Source organism: Haliotis cracherodii, unplaced genomic scaffold (assembly GCF_022045235.1).
Source record: "Haliotis cracherodii isolate W230 unplaced genomic scaffold, xgHalCrac1.p SCAF_8, whole genome shotgun sequence".
Lineage (NCBI taxonomy): Eukaryota > Metazoa > Mollusca > Gastropoda > Lepetellida > Haliotidae > Haliotis > Haliotis cracherodii.
In genome coordinates, this window is record NW_027266341.1 from 45,304,499 (window position 1) to 45,323,175 (window position 18,677).

The 18,677-nt window shown below is 39.7% G+C and overlaps 1 protein-coding gene across 1 annotated transcript in view; it reads right to left on the reverse strand.

Moving 5' to 3' along the window:
• LOC139449530 (mediator of RNA polymerase II transcription subunit 16-like) overlaps positions 1–18,601 on the reverse strand; it is a 30,617-nt gene extending 12,016 nt beyond the window's left edge. Inside the window, exon 1 of the mRNA XM_071230963.1 lies at positions 18,403–18,601. Within this exon, the coding sequence (XP_071087064.1) occupies positions 18,403–18,539 (137 nt within the window). The 5' untranslated portion in view covers positions 18,540–18,601. The remainder of the gene's footprint in view (positions 1–18,402) is intronic.
• Positions 18,602–18,677: the final 76 nt, after the last annotated feature.

An 18,677-nucleotide genomic window follows, 5' to 3' on the forward strand; every position in this document is an offset into this window, starting at 1 on the left:
ATTTACAACCTTTATCAAGAATAGTGTACCTTGAAATGACAGTAGCATCTTAATCTGAAACTTCCTTCAGCAAATGGTAATTCCAATAAAATGTTGTCAGTTGGCAGAACAACAAAGTCAAAGAACGCTACTCTTTGAATTTTGATTCACTGAACTTAACTCAATTGGTATCTGTTTTGTTGTACTTATTTCCAAGTTTTTGAGGGTTTTTTAAACTTATATCAATGTTTTGTAGTAATAATTTTAGTAACATCTAAATACTTTTTCTTTTGGATACTTATCCTGCATTACTACCTTAATGCTTTTACTGATGTTCTTGACTAGGAAGTTGGAGCTGTGAGAGCTGCAGGCTTCAGAAGTTGTACCACCCAGTTGTGTGGCATATGCCCTCCCACAACTACCACGTGACCGGAAGTGGCGACGTCACGAATAACAACATCAGTGCTAGTATCCAGTGTCCAACCCAGGCCACGCGATTGCGCGATTCACGCTATAAAAAAAATCAAAACGCCCCTCATAAAAAAATCAAAGCGTGATCTGTCGCGCACAGTAATTTCTTGTACAGTCACTTACTTTATCAGCTGTTTATCCCTACCTTTAGATTCAATACTCACTAAATCTTTAATCAATTAACAAGGAAAAACAGTTCACAGCAAACATTGTAAACAACTGTCGAAGACCGATCGATAACAAACGGAAGTTCAAACACGAGGGACGTCCCTTGGGTTGCTGAATAAATTATCGACAGGATTGGCATAGGAAAGAAATTTGATTTACTTTAGTAGAAAACGTATAAAAACTTTGATCAAAATTATGTTGTATTTTGTTGTTTAGTAAACAAAAACCTTTGACAAGATGTTTAAAGAAAAATAAATATTCTATCTTGAATAGTTCTGAAAATATTTTTGAGCATTTAGTTCGTTTTAGTTTCGTTCCTGAAATCACTCAATATGAATCGCTGACTGTCAGAGCAGACGATCTTTTGAATAGTGAATGACCATGTCGCACAAAAACAAAAGAATTACAGACTTTTTTAATCAAAATAGAAAAAAGCACAAAGCATTGTTATTCATTTCAGTTCTTTATTCTGATCTGTTACACTTTTATATGATGATGTTCCAGTACATAACACAAAATAAGACATTTTTGAAGAAAGCAATTATCCCCCCTAGTTTTTCAAAATCCATCCTATTTTCTACATCATGGGGGGACAAGTCCACCCTTGATTTTCAATTCTGGGTTGGACACTATAGTATTTGACATCCGAAACTTCGCAGGGAGGTAGCAAAGCAATGGATGGGCACTTTAGACGTAGTAATGCAGGATAAGTATCCAAATGTAAAAAATATTTAGATTTTACTAAATATTATATCTTATCCTGCATTACTACCTCATGGGGGATGTTGTGACAGGTCCATACCAGCGAGGTCAGAAGCCGGCAGGATAATGGAGCACAGCCACAGTGAGAGAGTGTTACAACTAACTTCCATCTGAGATGTAGGCGAGACTGGGATGAAGTCATTTCCGAGATCCTCGTTGCGTCTTGGATGGATTGAGGAAAACCTTTAAGGCCTGAACTGGGTACAGAAGAAGTACATCCTCGTCTTCAGAACCCACTATCGATGATAAGGGGGTAACAGTGAAGGATCTGTCCGGCTTTCTTGGGAGTTGATTCTTAGCAATGAAATCCCAGCACAGCCCAAGATGGACAGCACCATGCACTCTGTGCTCAAACTGTACTTGGGGGACATCAAGAGCATGTAACTCGCTGACTCCAGCCAACACGCCAAGAGAAATACCGTCTTTTTGATAAGGTTGCAGAAAGACCAGCGGTAGAAACTAACATTTTTAGTCCACAAGTCCTTATAAACATATAGCAAAACCTTTAAAAATGGAAAATTGCTACTAGTCCTTATGATACCTTAACTATTGGGCAGTTGGCAAGGACTACAGGACTAGTGCCAATTTCTAGCGCTGGAAAGATACTGAGTGGAGTGGTTCAGAGGGTGTGGTATGGAGCGACTTCAATACCACATTCAAGGTCCAGGCTGGGAGACGAAACTTGGCACGTTGATCCTGCAGACTAAACGACCGGGATCTTGGTCAGTCTGCTATCCCTAGGAACTGCCAACACCGAAAAGAGGGCAAACAGTTCAGTCGTTATGGTACTACCCTTGAAGTGAGATGGAGAAGAAATTTGACCATAAATTGTAGTGATGCAGTCAAAAGTCGACAGGGTCCTGTTTCTTATCCTTAAAGAAGGATTCAAAGGAACACCACTTGTCATCATACAGAGTGCATGTCGACAGTCTATATGCTAATAGCCTTTGCCACTCTGGCTGAGTAGCACTTGGCACCTAGGGCCCGGTGGAGATGTACCAAGCGTGCAGAGGAAACGTGTGGCAACTGACTGTGGGGATGTAGGTGTGGCCACCCGGGGAGCTCGAGAGGGTTGCGGCTGGTAAGGTCTCTAAGATCCACAAACCAATTCCATGCCGGCAATCAAGGCTCGATCAAAAGCAGTAATAGATTTGGTGTGCTCTGGATCTTCTAGAGAACCCTTGTAAGTAGTACAGGTGGCAAAAAAGCGTACACTTTTATGCCTGTCCAGGAAATGCTGAATGCAGCGACCGCCCAAGCTAGAGGTTCCAGGACCAGGGAAATGTTTGTCTGGAGCTGATTATTCTGGCTTGAGACGAATAGGTCAATGAATGGCAGGCCGAACCACTGGCACACCAGGGTGAAGGAATCGGGGTGGAGCATCAACTCCATGGGAGCCACTTTGTCTGGAGAGTGCTTCCACTATGGGTGTTGCGACAACCAGGGATGTCCTGGACAACGAACCTCAGGTTTAGTCTATCCTCTAACTGAAAGAACTGGAAGGTCTGAGACAGTAGGGATGACAAGTGAGGAGTCCCCTGGACAATGATGTTGTCTGTGGATGTGGGGAGCACTGTGCACTGAGGCAGGGAATGCCAGTGCGACACGGCCAGGATGAGTTCCAGATTGCTGATGTGTCACACAGATAGTTTGACCACAGCCTAGAGGCAGTCTAGTCCTCCAGATGTGCCCCCCCCCCGAACCCCGTCATGAGGCGTCGACGAACAGCTGGAATGGAATTAATAAATTAAATGACAGAAAGGAAAATAGATGAATGTATGTACATTAACACTGCGCACTGTTTTCTTTATATATCAATGTATGTACATTCCTAGAAAATGTTTTCGGTCATATGATTAGGTAAAACAAGTATTTGTCACAAAGTGACGAAATGTCCCCCGCCTGTATATACACCATAGTACCAAATATGAAGACAATCCAGTGTTAGGTGAGGTGAAATTGGGTTTAACGTCGCGTCCAAGATTATTGCACTTATATAGCGACGTGCATGTACATGTGTGTGTTTGTGTGGCTGCTTGTACTAGTCCGGACTGATGCCGATTTATAGTGCTAGCTCACTGAGATACCATGCCGCAGTTTAACATGAATACCCCACTCAGACACAGTATACTGACTCCGAGCCGACCAGTCCTTGTTTTAGCCCCTTAATGCCGAGCGCCAGACAGGGTAACAACAAGTACAATCTTTTAACGTCTTTTTGTATGACGCGGCCCGGGATCGAACCCTGGACCTTCCGCTCTCCGGGGGGACGCTCTACCACAGGACCACGGAGGCGGTCCAATCCAGTGTTAAGTTCTTGAGATATCACGGCAACACCGTTTCCAACTCCAAAAGCAGATTTGCCTGCTGTGACCTTGAAAATGGGGTCAGGGTCACCAAAACCGACAGGTGTCTGCGGAGTCTGTATATACACCATAGTTCCAAATATGAAGACAATCCAGTGTTTAGTTCTTGAGATATCACGGCAACACCGTTTTCCAACTCCAATAGCAGATTTGCCTGCTGTGACCTTGAAAATGGGGTCAAGGTCACCAAAACCAACTGGTGTCTGCGGAGTCTGTATATACACCATAGTTCCAAATATGAAGACAATCCAGTGTTTAGTTCTTGAGATATCGCGGCAACACCGTTTTCCAACTCCAAAAGCAGATTTTCCTGCTGTGACCTTGAAAATGGGGTCAAGGTCACCAAAACCGACTGGTGTCTGCGGAGTCTGTATATACACCATAGTTCCAAATATGAAGACAATACAGTGTTCAGTTCTTGAGATACCGCGGCAACAAACAGGTGGGACTTACGGACGGACGTACGGACGTAAAGACGTACAGACTACGTACGGACGTTCGTGAATACTATATCCCCGCTTTCGCGCGGCTGGGGACAACTACATTGCCAACTAGCATGAGGTCATTATTTACAACACAAGTATCATCCACAATTAACAATAGTGAGTGCATCAATTTGTTTCTAGCTGATTAAAAAAATGGACATAGTGTGAGCTTGAGCTGTATTTCGTGCCACCTGTCATTTCATACCAGGAGGAGATCCTGGTCCGTATGAATTGGAGCTTGTAGGACAGAGTTCCAACTTGGGCTCGTTGACGATCCACCCCAGTTGAGTGAGTAGACGAGTGAAACCCTCCTGTGAAGGAGGAGGGTTTTCAAGGCCTGCTGTTTCAGTAGACGGTCATCAATGTAAGACTCGACAGAACATTCCTCGGGTGCAGGTACGCGGTAATTGGCTTTGAAGCTGGGATGGATGGGGACATGAAGATAATGGCCCTGGAAGTCGAGACTGATCAGGAAATCGCTGGTATTGATGCTGGTCCTGAGCAGTCTCGCAAAAATGGAGGACATTCCAGGTAAAGCTTGTTGAAGATGGCAGCACCAGGAACACTGGAGAGAAGAAGCCTAGATGCACCACTGGATCGGGAACAATCTCGACTGGACCGGCTGACTAAAAATATACCGGTCCTTATCATTTTCGGATGGTCCCCCATGTTACTGTGTAAAAACATACCTTTCGATCAGAGTTTTCTCTTTTTATTTCTGAACTGTAGATTTGCTGCAGGAAGGTTTTTTTCACCAGAACGCATGTCCAAGATCAAAAGATAAATAATCTTCACTGGCAAAGTCGGTTAAGACTTGCCGTATGTATCTGGTTTTGTAGACTGAAGCCGTGTTCGGCTGGTACACTGCTGACAGGTATTGTCATGGCAACAGCTGCAAAAACAGCAAAATCAGGATAAATATCCTCATATATCAGCCATGATAACTCGACAATTCTGTTGAAGTGTGTGTGTGCGTGTGTGTGTGTTTGTGTGTGTGTGTGTTTGTGTGTGTGTACCAAGTCCCACAAGTGTAGTTTTGTAGCTGGCGAAATCATGGTTGGCCTAGTCGCCATCTATGATATATGTGACGTCATTATTTATTGGACCAATCACAGGACTGAAATGGGTAATCTCCTGATTTAGGGAATCCCTTCCATAGTTATTCAATTCTTCGCATGAATCTGGGAAGTGAGATGGGTTCAGGACTTTGTCAAGACAAGCAAGGGTAGACAGACTGTCTTCTGGAAATCTGGCATGCAATGTACTGCAATATTCAACGATGAAGCCTGTACAGAACCAGCATCTGCATATGTAACTTTCAAACCACAAAACACGCCATTTGTGATGTTGTCAATAAACAATTGCTCCTTTTCTCCTGGCGTTTTTAGCAATCATTGCAATGAGTCGCAGGTTGAGTTCAAAATTGGTATTATCATGCCGAGATTCAGATTGTCTTTCTGAAATACTGTGTATTTCATCTCTTTCATTTTTTATGAGCCTATCTATTTAGATAAACATATGTCTTAGATAGTGTAAGTAAGTTTCATTGAGAAAATATGAAACATGAAAAATTATTACTATTTACATATTTATTCTTTGTTCACATTGGATCACACTCCGGTGCAGTGGTGACTTAGCATAGCTCCACTGCCACAGGATGATTGGCATATCAATTCACTGGACTTTTGTCTTGTTTGTAAACCAAAATGCTTTTCAGAAATAGACTAATGCAAGTATTTGGGGGCGCTTTACATATTGTTTTGCATTATTATATACATACTACAACTGCGACAGTGAGTTGCATGACAATACATATGATATTTACACATTCAAGTGACCGCATCGCAATAGCTCTCTGTAGGTTTCGATGACAGCACATGGAGCCAAAAAATATTTTGACATGCACCTTTCGCATTTGTGGTAGCATATCTAGATCTATATTATTTTGTTAAACAATATCTAAAGCTCACCAAAGGCTTGCATTAGGCCTGTTCTGTTTTCAGAATAAGCCCGTTTGTTAACAAACACGCGAAAAGTTCAGTCACGTGATAGTGATATGCAAATTAGCAAATGGCAATGGTGCAATGCAAAGTCATTACTGCACATGTGCGTGCACGTGGTTCTGAACACATTCGGAAAATATTGATTTAATCCGTTACATGATTACTATAGCTTTGTTGTGTCAAGATACCAAAGATATACAGATGCAATCGGAATGAAACGAAACAAGTCGAGTCAAGTTTATTTTTAGAAAACTGGGATTTCCTTTCTGTGTGGAAGAGAAACACAGACTGATTTTAGAGTTGAGTGAACAAAGTTTTAACACCTTGTTGCAGACAGAGACTCAGTTGAAGTTATTTTTTTCTAACATTCTTTCTACCAGACACTGGGACCGTCACACTAAACATTTACGGGTCTTTGCCAGTTTTTACCAGCCAAAAGCCGGCATATACCGGAGAACGGAAACACTGCTGAAATATTGATTGATTTAATTACCTGTTTTGCTAAAAATATGGTCGGTAGATCTACAATGCAAATATTACTAAACTATGGCCATATATGTTTACAGGTGTTCCAGCTAAATTATGCCAGTTCCCTGGCTGAACCAATGGAACCTATCCATGACATGCATCTATTTACTTTTCGGCTCATTTGATGCAGAGGTTCCAGACATGACAAATTGTATGACATATAACTATGTCGATATTCGGGCTAGGACAAATTGTAGGACATATAACTATGTCGATATTCGGGCTAGGACAAATTGTAGGACATATAACTATGTCGATATTCGGGCTAGCACAAATTGTGGGACATATAACTATGTCGATATTCGGGCTAGGACAAATTCTCTGTTACCAAGATAATATTTACTCACACTGACTTTTGCTCCAGGTAAACCAAAACCTTAGGTTGTGTTTTCAGAAGATGTACGTTCAAACTGTTAATCATTTTAATCTAACTTAAGAACACACACACTCTGTTTATTCTTCATAATTTATATTTACACATGATAATCTTTGCTTTTTATTCGTGAATTATTTTTCTCCTTTGAACCTGTTTTTCTTCCTGACCCTCACCGTTCTAACCTCAACTTAAAGACGTATATTGCAAAGCCTGATAATCCTGGGGTGTCAGTTGCAGCTACACTACCGACATCTATCTAACTTGTGAGTTCCCATGAAACAGTGTAAGAAGTACACAACATTCAACTTATTGAGTGTGCTTATTAAAATTCCTTACCTCCTTTCAAAACAAACATTTTGGCTCCAAATGGCCCTTGTAAAATGATAATCAGCGCTGATTGGTGCCAGCTGTCACCCGATACCAAGCGCCTTGATTAGGTGGACTCTTGCAAATACCAACCCTTCTACTGGTCTATTTTGGTCATTTTCAGATACATTTAACACCAATAAATCACAGTGATGATTAGAGGCCTCAAAAACACCATGAAATATTTCCACTCTTATCACTGTGTAAAGCTAACAGTTCAGCCAGAAATAGACACCCGTTCTTAAGACATATCCCATGTTATGACAACCTGATTGTTTATTCAGCCAAAGTTGGGAAGATTGTGCGTGAACTTTCAGCCATAAACTATGACATCATGCCTTATCAATGCTTCACACAGATATCGGGGACACTTGACGGCAGTATCAGCTCACATAGGCATAGCAATGTTTACAGCCAAATACTGAAATCTCAACAATTTTCAGGATGAATACCAAGCATTACTGAGGCAACTTCTCAAGAGCATACTTTAGACAGGAAGCAAGTGGGGACAATACTCACAAATACCAGATTTATCACATGCTACAGATTACACAATAGGCCTCAGATGAATCACACTTCATATACTCCTATTGTCAAAACAATCAAAGGTAACCAGTCTCAAGTAGGTGAGTGAGCAAGCGAGGGCGCAAGTCCATTCTCAATTATTATGCATTTTGGATGCAAGTTTTGATACATGTAGTAGGGAATAGAACCTGGGACTTCAGCAATGATGAGCCAACACTGTAACCAATAGGTAGGCCAAAATATACAAACTCTTAAATCATAATTTCAAACTCAAAACACAGACTAAGCATATACAGGGATTCATTGACAGACGTTGCAAATCACTGCCAAACTAATGGATATAAACATGATAAACACTTCCTGGGACTTCTTGTTGATGATTGTATGGCCCAACTACTCCGGGATCAAAGGTTAGGGTCCAGTAACCCTAATACTTGCCACATTCTGTCTCTGTTAAACTATGAAGCATATCCCTGCTAATATAGAGTGTTGGTCTTGACGGACAGACGGACAGACAGACAGCACTAAGTCTACATTTTCACACTGTTTCTCTCAGCCATCGTATTGTATATCATACTGGCCATGTTTTTTATGTTACTTGCACTTGTAATTCTGTCCATACTAAACAAGTTTTCTAAATCATTAAAGATTTCAATGTCTTATGGTGTGACCTCCATAATTCCTGTTGCCAAACATGATGGATGCACATGTTACCAATGCAGGTTCCTCCACTCCCAGAAGGTGCTGTAGGAACTTTATTATTTCTATATTAGTTCAGATCAGATCGGATTCAGTATAATACCCCACTGTCAGTATAATACCTCACTGTCATAGTTTCTTTAACCATGGGCGTGGTGGCTGATGAACCTCTCCATTTCACTTTTTAAGAATACGGGTACAATAAACCTACAATTTTCTCATGTTCCCTGAAGATTAGGTATATAAATCCTTTTTCAAAATCCAGTCATGATGGGAAAATCAAAGTCAACAGTAAACTTTCCCTGGCTTGAACATGCACTCCAGCCCTTCTGATCATCAAGCCACTGTTGAATGCTCTGCCACTGGGCTGACTCACAGTGAGTGGATGGAGAAGCATTTTGAAACCAGTTCTGTTTTAATAATAAAAGTTTCTGGGTGAATATTGTTTGGTCTGTTCCGTTACTTTTGTTAGCTTTGAAGTGTAAACATTACATCACATGATAAACTATGTCCATGTTTACTTAATCAGGGTGTGGGATATCTCCCAGCTGTGACACCACTACAAAGGTGTACAAGTTGACAACCCAGCAATCAGAGGAAGCTGAATAAGATCCATTATCCAAAACAGGGTTTAATGTGTAGGATAAAACATGTCCAAGGTTTTTTTTATGATTTAAAACCTGAACCCATTGGAAAAAAATAAGATTTCATCCCGAGGATAAAGGTTTCAAAATCTCATAAAAACGCAAGGGAAACTGTTTTATCTAACTTATGAACCGACAAAAAAATGTAAAAACAACATTTACCAACAATTTTCTGTTTCAAGTAAACTTTTCCTGAACCTTAGGAAACAGGCATAAAATATCTCTTCCTGGCACACCTGTACTTGAGAAAACTATTCTTAAAAGCATTGTGATTGATCAATACCTTGGTAGCCTTGTGGTTCACTCACTGGGCTACACATACGAAGGTTGCAAGTTAGATCCACTGAACTAAACAGAAAATATTGTTATTTGATAATAATTCATTCCGTATATTTCCTTGTCTTCATTCCGTTTAAATGCAAAATAAATCACAAGGGAGAGACATTCACATGTTACAATATCACCAGATGTAGTAGATATAAAATCCCTCAGATCTTATATAAAATCCCAACAATATATCAAACATGTTAAAGGAGATCTATTGAACAAAAGCTTTTCAAAACATGTTAAAGAGTCTTACAAGTACAAGAGTCATGTGTGATTTCATTGTCATGTAAACAGCGTTAAAAATTGGCACTAAAGTACTCACGGAAATGAAAAAAACCCTGTTTTTCTCAATCTAAAAATCGACACAAAGTGTTACGTAGCTGTAAATACGAAATAACAAAACAACTCAAAAAGTACTAGTCTGGATGTGCCAGTTTGATCTCAGTGAACAATACAAAATGTACTTCACAGGAGGTAATTTGTCGGCACTTTCAACATTCAAAAATAAAACTAAGTCCAAATTGACATAGCAGAAACAGACTATAGGCATTATGCACCTGTTCTCACCTGTCGTCAAGGTGTCATAGGTCACCTTGATCTACTTACACCTGGTTATGCCCTGTTTCACAACAGTCTGTTTTATTCACATTTATACACACTTTTATGTGTAAAAAGGCATAAAAACTTTTGATACGCTGTATTTGTGCCACGGCCCAATTAGTACTAATTTAGTTGTTTGAATATTTACATATTTTGTATATTAACTGCATTTATTTAAAATCTGCGGTCGAATAAAAAGGTTTTTTTCATTACCGTGAGTACTTTAGTCCTGTAGTTCTTGCCAAACTGCAATAGGTAAGGTATCATAAGGACTAAAAATGTTAGTTTCTACTGCTGCTAATTAGCATCAAACAACTGCCCAGCTAGAGGCCATCATATTGGACAGACGTCCGCCATTCTGTTTTGTTTACAATGCATTAATCTACATGAATTGAAATGATGGAAAAGTTTGGATAAAGCAATGTCAGCGAGGAGGAAAATGGAAACCTATTGGATATGCTGTTTTGTGATTCTTGCATTTTGAGGCATCTGTCTATGAGAGAGTTCCTCTTAAAAACACAAATTCACATATTCAGTTCATGGTCTTGCGTACTTGAAACCATTGTCTCAAATTGTCTAATTCTGCAAGAAAAGGTCTCTCTTAGTTTATTCACAAAACATGCAGAATGAACTTTTCTACATATTTTAGAGTGCCAAACCAATCCTCCCCTGAATACCGAATACCATCTAATATTTCAATTCAAGTCTCATTTGCTCTCCCCTGGAGCCAAAATACTACTCAACACAAATCTCAAAAGCATTGAGAAAAGGGTGCAATTTCAAACAAAACTACTGAAAAATATTTTTTTTGAAATAAATATATAAATGAACCTTTTGCATACACCATTAAATTTACTTAACCACATCTCTGAGTACTGAATACCTTCTTCATAGACCCCTGAATCCCACATACCACATCTCTGAGTACTGAATACCTTCTACATAGACCCCTGAATCCTGCGTACCACATCTCTGAGTACTGAATACCTTCTACATAGACCCCTGAATCCCACGTACCTCATCTCTGAGTACTGAATACCTTCTACATAGACCCCTGAATCCCACGTACCTCATCTCTGAGTACTGAATACCTTCTACATAGACCCCTGAATCCCACGTACCTCATCTCTGATTACTGAATACATTCTACATAGACCCCTGAATCCCGTGTACCAAATCTCTGAGTACTGAATACCTTCTACATAGACCCCTGAATCCCACGTACCACATCTCTGAGTACTGAATACCTTCTACATCAGTGTACATAGACCCCTGAGGTTGGCAGCCTCATTTTTGAGACATCTTTCATAAACTAGACTTGAAGTTGAGAATCTTCTGTATGCACAGTATTTGTAAACCCTGAAACTAATTAGTCCTCATTTAATAAATAATAATATATAAATAACATAAAACATGTGAATACTCACCACCACATACATAATATAGACCTTTTTTCATATGAAAACAGGCTAGATGATATCCCTCTATTGATCAATGAAGTACAAATTCTTATAATTGTTTACGGCAGTATTAACTGAACAAACCATCACCAGACAATCAGATTCCACCTCCCATATCACTTGCAAATGCTTCAAACAAAATAGCGGCGCCAAGTCAAGACCATCTGATCGATAATCAAGATCCATATTGTAATAAAATGGGCCTTACCTCGCGATATGCATCAAAACACTTGAGTACCTTGATCAAAAACATGGAAAGTTTTGCAAAATATCTGTCGATGCCAAGTTGGCGGTATACATGTTTTGCAAATCCTTCAGTCAACCGAAACCTGAAAGTTGAAATCCATGTTGTTTACAAACCGAATGTCTAGTTCATTGCATGATTTTGACTGGACTATGCATAGACTCATTAGTCCAGTCAAAATGTAACTCCGGAATTCCAGAGTAGTTTGGCATGGGTAGTTGGGAAAGTGGACTTTTAAAGTCAGTTAACTCCCTTGCCTCGGGAAGCTGAGCGTCAATTTACACCTGGAACATTTTACACAAGAATTAGAGTCTCACGAATTATATACTATTGATAAACATCCACTTTATTTAGAAATGTAAGGACAGCTTTTAACACCAGATTGTGTTCCCTACTCTTTCTATGTTCACATCAGACTGATCGTCTTCACTCAGTAGATCTTCCTCACTTTCCTCACTGCTGTCAAGATTATTTTGACGAACCACTGGCTCATATTGATATGGACAAGTATGTGTAAGGTCACAAAGCGAAAATTTGACGTTTTCATTGATGGCATTGTCAGGGTATGCCATGGCGAATGCTAGTAATCTACCATGCTAGTAATCTACCATTCACTCTTCACAGTGACCATGATGACGTCACAGTGGTTTCCAGAATATGTGAGTGACTGAATGAGTTTGATTTTACGCCACTTTTAGTAATATTCCAGCAATGGGCTTCACACATTGTACCCATGTCGGGACTCAAACCCAGGTTTTCGGCAAAACGAGCGAACGCTTTAACCACTTGGCTACCCGACCGCCCCTTCCGAAATGCAAGTAGGTCTAAATATTTTTGTCACAAATATTGCCTTTAGAATTTTTTCCTTCAAGATACTAGTTTTAATATGCTTTATAAATGATTTCATCCGGGTATCCAATATTTATAGTTTACTGTACATCTCCTTTAACGTCACTGGTGGTTTGTACAAGTCCCATAACCACCAGGGCAGGAGTTAATAAGATCCATACTTACATGGCTACATCATCTATCATCATGTAACATACAGTATTATCACAACTAACAATGCTTATGTCATCAAAAAACAAAGAAAAATACATTCCAATTAGCATAAGCTGACGTAGTAAAGCAAAGTTGATTCAATTACCCAGTGTAGTACCATGAATTTGACCTTCATATTAAATACATGGCATGTCGTGTTGGGTGATTGATTACAAGGTTCCAACCCCTGTAAGTGTTTTCTAAATATCAATTTGAACATTCCTCTGTGTGCAACTATGTACGTATAGAGCTGACATTTACAAGCATGTTATTAGTATTATTGACCTGAGATTTGAGAATTTTCTTTCACAGATTTGCATATTTTAAAAACATCCTAGAAGATATCTTAAAAATCATCAAAAGTCTATATTAGTTTAGAAATATTTTTATCAATGATTGCCACCACACTGTATTTATCATTTTTATTATAACCAAGAACAAAGAAAATGCCTGACCAAAATACCTTCATATGACAATATTGCAGACTCGTACCCCAAAGTGATCTCTGGCTCTACAAACAGCATGTGGCTTGAACAAGATCACTTCAAGGATCTGCAGTTTCACCATTATAACTGAACCGTCACCTTCAACCAACAGCATGTGATGTGTACAAGATCACTTCAAGGATCTGCAATTTACTATCATAACTGAACCGTCACCTTCAACCAACAGCATGTGATGTGTACAAGATCACTTCAAGGATCTGCAATTTACTATCATAACTGAACCGTCACCTTCAACCAACAGCATGTGATGTGTACAAGATCACTTCAAGGATCTGCAATTTACTATCATAACTGAACCGTCACCTTCAACCAACAGCATGTGATGTGTACAAGATCACTTCAAGGATCTGCAATTTACTATTATAACTGAACCGTCACCTTCAACCAACAGCATGTGATGTGTACAAGATCACTTCAAGGATCCATTTGATTTTGTTGTTACTTATTTCATATGGTTTTTTTCTATTTCAAAGCAAACACACACAGATTAAAACAATCTTTGAGTCTTGACTGTGAACCATTGACCATGTTGACCTACCGTTAGTATTCGACTCACACATCACTTCTATTAGTATTACCAAGTGTTCACATTTACCGGTTATTACCAGTTTTTTCATCGGTAAAATAAGGTTTAGACCGGTATTTCATGGGTGTGCCAGTCCCTGTGGACCGGCAAATAAAGTACCTTATAAATCTTTGTTGTTGAAAAAAACATCAGCAATATTCATATTCGTATATTTTTTTGTACGAAGTCAGCTTGTCTGTTACCATCAAGGGTTTCCCCATAGTCTATTTTTAGTGCAAGGAATTAACATTTTGCTTTGCTTCGAAGTTAAATATATATTTGTGGTGACTTAGTCTCGAAATATTAAAAAAGATGAGAAAATTGTGACTAAACTTTGTGTGAATGATGTGTAGTTCTAATTAAGTTACTTCAGAGATTATGTCATTGCATTGAACTTGGTGTTGAAAGAATTAACACCAGGTAATTTTCATATATATTGGTTTTCATATATATTTTTGGTAACAAGTTGGGAATGACAAAAATTAGGGGGAACAGGTAATTTTCAGACTGCCAGTCCCCCTTGACTAGCAATTTCAAAAGCAAGTGGGAACACTGATTACCTCACATCTATTAAGATGCATGGTTCACTCCAGGAATTTTCTGACATGGGGCCTTTATGTGAAAATGTCAAATATTCCAGAGGTAAGCCATACATCACAATGTTAAAATGCCCCATTGTATTTGAAAATGTGTTCCTTTTTTTCAAATTTAGGGGCTAAAAGCACAAGGCCCCACCCTAGAATTATCCCTGAAGATGAAAGTGTTTATTGAACTATCTCGTCACAGCAGGCCTAATAAATGATTTTTATTTTCATGAGTCCGCAAAACTGATCTCCTACAGACTTGCCATCTAACTCATGGTAGTTGTCCATAGGGAAATGTCACTCGTAATTACTAACCTTTACAAGTTATGGACAAAAATGCACCAGGCACAACATGTCTCATATTAATCTAGCTCTGTTTGAAGCTGATCCAAACAATCCAAATAGGGGAAACATTTGACATCACCACCAAGGAAGGCAGGAAAGGTTATGGCCATCGTGTTCTGGGATGTCACGGGTGGGCGATCTTCCAAAAGGCCAGACAATAAACAGAAAACATGCAGCACTTTCGAGGCAATTATAGGATGAAAGTAAGACAACGAGATGTGGGAAGCTGTTAAAAGATATGCTCTGCCATCAGGACAATGCACAAATCAGTCACTGTCATGGCTACAATCCTTGACCAGCATTCATCGTACTCTCCTGATACTGCAGGTATCATCAACAAACTAAACCACTCCACACCCTGGCAACAAACCAAATTCTACTGTACAAAGATTCACAACTGGACAAAGCACAAGCTCCAAGCGATTACATATGATAAGACAGGCCGAGCGATCAATCAAGTTTTCCTTCCCAGTGCACTGAACATTTAATTTTAACCATCTTATCAACTCATTTAATCTATTGCATAACCACTTAAGCATTGACTGTGTATTTTTTCGGTTCAATGAGGTAGAATCGAAAAACTGATGCGCAAACTTTTTTAAGGATCATACAGTTTGCACATCGGTTTTTCGATTCATACCTCAATGAACCGAACAAAATACACATTCAATGCTTATAATCAAATTCCACAACTAAAACATACAATAGTTTAACCAAAAACAGTTGTTTATATCAAAGAAGTCAAAAATGACGAGATTGATAAATATTCCAGGTGTAGGAATACGTACTGTGGCATGACATGAATCAGGTGATTGTTTAATTTATGCACATAACATGACACGCCTACACAGTCAATAGTCAATCAACAGAGAGTAGAAACAAAACAAAGTTCATTGGACCTGTCAATCAAGGCAAGAGGCCAAAAGAACTGCAACAGTCAGACTGTAACAAGCCAGAACAAATATGCCCAGGCTGTTTCATCTGACATGGTAAGTTACCTCCAGATTCAAACATTAGTTCCCTGAGAACAGGAAGACAGTTGGAAAAATGCTACATGTAGTTAGAAACGAAACCCGAAGACATGAAAGCTGTGGAACTGAGGTGATAGGAAAAAAAGGCGAGCACATTTGCTGTTTCATTCCTTCTCGGCCTTCGGTGTCAAAGACTTGGTTGGACAATGAATATGCATGAATGTCGCTAAATGCCCTGTCCATGATGATACACGTGAGGACAAAAGGTAATCCCCTCGACTATAATATTTGGATTCCCAGACATTACGTAGAAATAAAAGTAGTCCCCTTCTGTCAGCATGGCTTAATTTTTTACAGTCATTGGGAAAGGAGTGCAATAAGGCTGAAGAAAAAAATGAAATTGGTACTCAGGCAATAGCTTTTGAAAATATCGTGGGGGGGGGGTTGTGAACAAATTAGTAAAAATCCAAATCTGTATATCGCTGTGTATAAGGCGCCGCATTTTATATAACTAGAATTAGGGGGCTTTCAAGGGTGGGGGGTTGGACAGCCATCTGCATAATGCTACCCCTGCGTCACAGGGCCATATGACGCAGTTGAACCAATCAACTCATGTCGGGAATCGAACCCGGGTCTTCAGGGTGACGAGCCAACGCTTTAACCACTAGGCTACCCGACCGCCCCTATCCAGTTATGTATGACTGTTTGATAATCTCATACCAACTTTGACTGGAGTAGGTCCGATAGTTTTCCAGATATTGTAGTAAACGTTGGTGCCTTAAATTACCTTCCAGACTATACGTATGTGAAGCAATGGAATTTAGTTGCACCAAGATATATTGGGTATCTCTGAATTTTATTTAGCAGACAAATTGAAATTTAGGTCGCATAAGCGACCGTTTTAGTCGCAACTTTGAGGCCTGACACTAAACATATAATAACTATAACCCTAATGACCAAAGAGGTATGCAAGATCAATCTAGAGAAAGCCACAGCCAGAGACAATTAGGGCCAAATATCACTGAAGGGGTCGTCGGCACAGGTACTACAGACATGTACCCTAGCCAAAATCAGAATACAGAATGGTACCCTACGATGAGTTGCACTCTATTGGTTCCTTGAATTTTAACATGGAAAATATATCTGTTTCTGGATCAGAGCTGTCATACTGCTGTATGAGATGCATTCAAGCGTGCTCAATATAAAAATGAGCATACACACTGATGTACATACAATACTTTTACATCTCACGATGCACAGCATTATCCAGCATTATCAGGCAAACCAGACCCACTACATTAACTGGTTTCGGATTGTTTGTTGGTTTGTTGTTTAATGACGCACTCAGCAATATTCCAGCTATATTACGGCAGTCTTTAAATAATCCAGTGTTTAACATCATGAGCATCGATTCACACAATTGAAATACAATGACATGCATCAACAAAGTCAGCAAGCCTGATCCCATTAGTCACCTGTTACTTACAACAAGTATAGTCGCCTTTTACAGCAAAAATGGTGTGCTGAAGACCTATTCTACCCTGGATCTTCACAGGTTCGGTTTCAGATTGAGGAATATTGAATGATCTGTCGCATAGGGTGTCGTGTATCGTTCTGAATTCTGATTTTGGGTAGGGTACATTTCAATATACAAAAATGTCCCCAGGATACAAATGATATCTGTAGTGCCCATGCTGACAACGACCCCTTTAGTTCAGTATCTATCCAGTACATTTGCAGAGACCCGTGAAGATTCCGGGGTAGAATAGGTCTTCAGCAACCAATGCCTGATGTAAACGTCGACTATGCTTGTCGTAAGAGGCGACTAACGGGATCGGGTGGTCAGGATCGCTGACTTGGTTGATGCACGTCATTGATCCCAATTACGTGGATCGATGCTCATGATATTAATCACTCGATTGTCTGATCCAGACTCGATTTTATACAGACCGCCGTCATATAGGTGGAATATTGCTGAGTGCGGCGTAAAACAACAAACCAAGCAACCAACATTTGCAGATTTGCTGATGAGTAAACACACATACAATGACAGACATTTATGCATTTGATACTCCATTTATTATGACAGTAAACGCATATAGTTTATGCATGGATATGTCGGTGCTATTTCAGATACAGATCCTCAAGTAAATTATTTCCTATGTATTGTGTTAGCTCTAGTTTGTTACCTCCCCTTAGTATACGTCTTGCCAACCAGGCGTCAGTTGGTGTTGACAGAATGTCACCACTACTTTTGTTATATTGTGTACAGAGGTGGCACTGGCTAACAATGCAGGAGACTGTATAGACCTCGGCCTTTCGGGTTTCATTTGGCGACCCCATTCTGCCAATGGTTAGTCGGAGTCATGTCCCTGTGAGTGACTTACCTATCCGTTCCATTGTTGTTTGGTCTGCTAAATGCAAGGATGTTCCGACATGATAGGCTACAGCAAGTGTTTTCTTCAACTTTCCATTCCCTGGAACGCGGAAGTGCGCGAAAATCAAGAGAATACACAAGTTCCATTAGTTATCTTCTGTAAACTTGAAATTTACAAAGGAAATGCCCGCTTTTCCTCTGAGCACTGCCAACTTCCGGTTAACGATACTGCTGACCAGACAACTTGTCAATAGCTGATATCTGCCAACCAAGATTATACAAAGC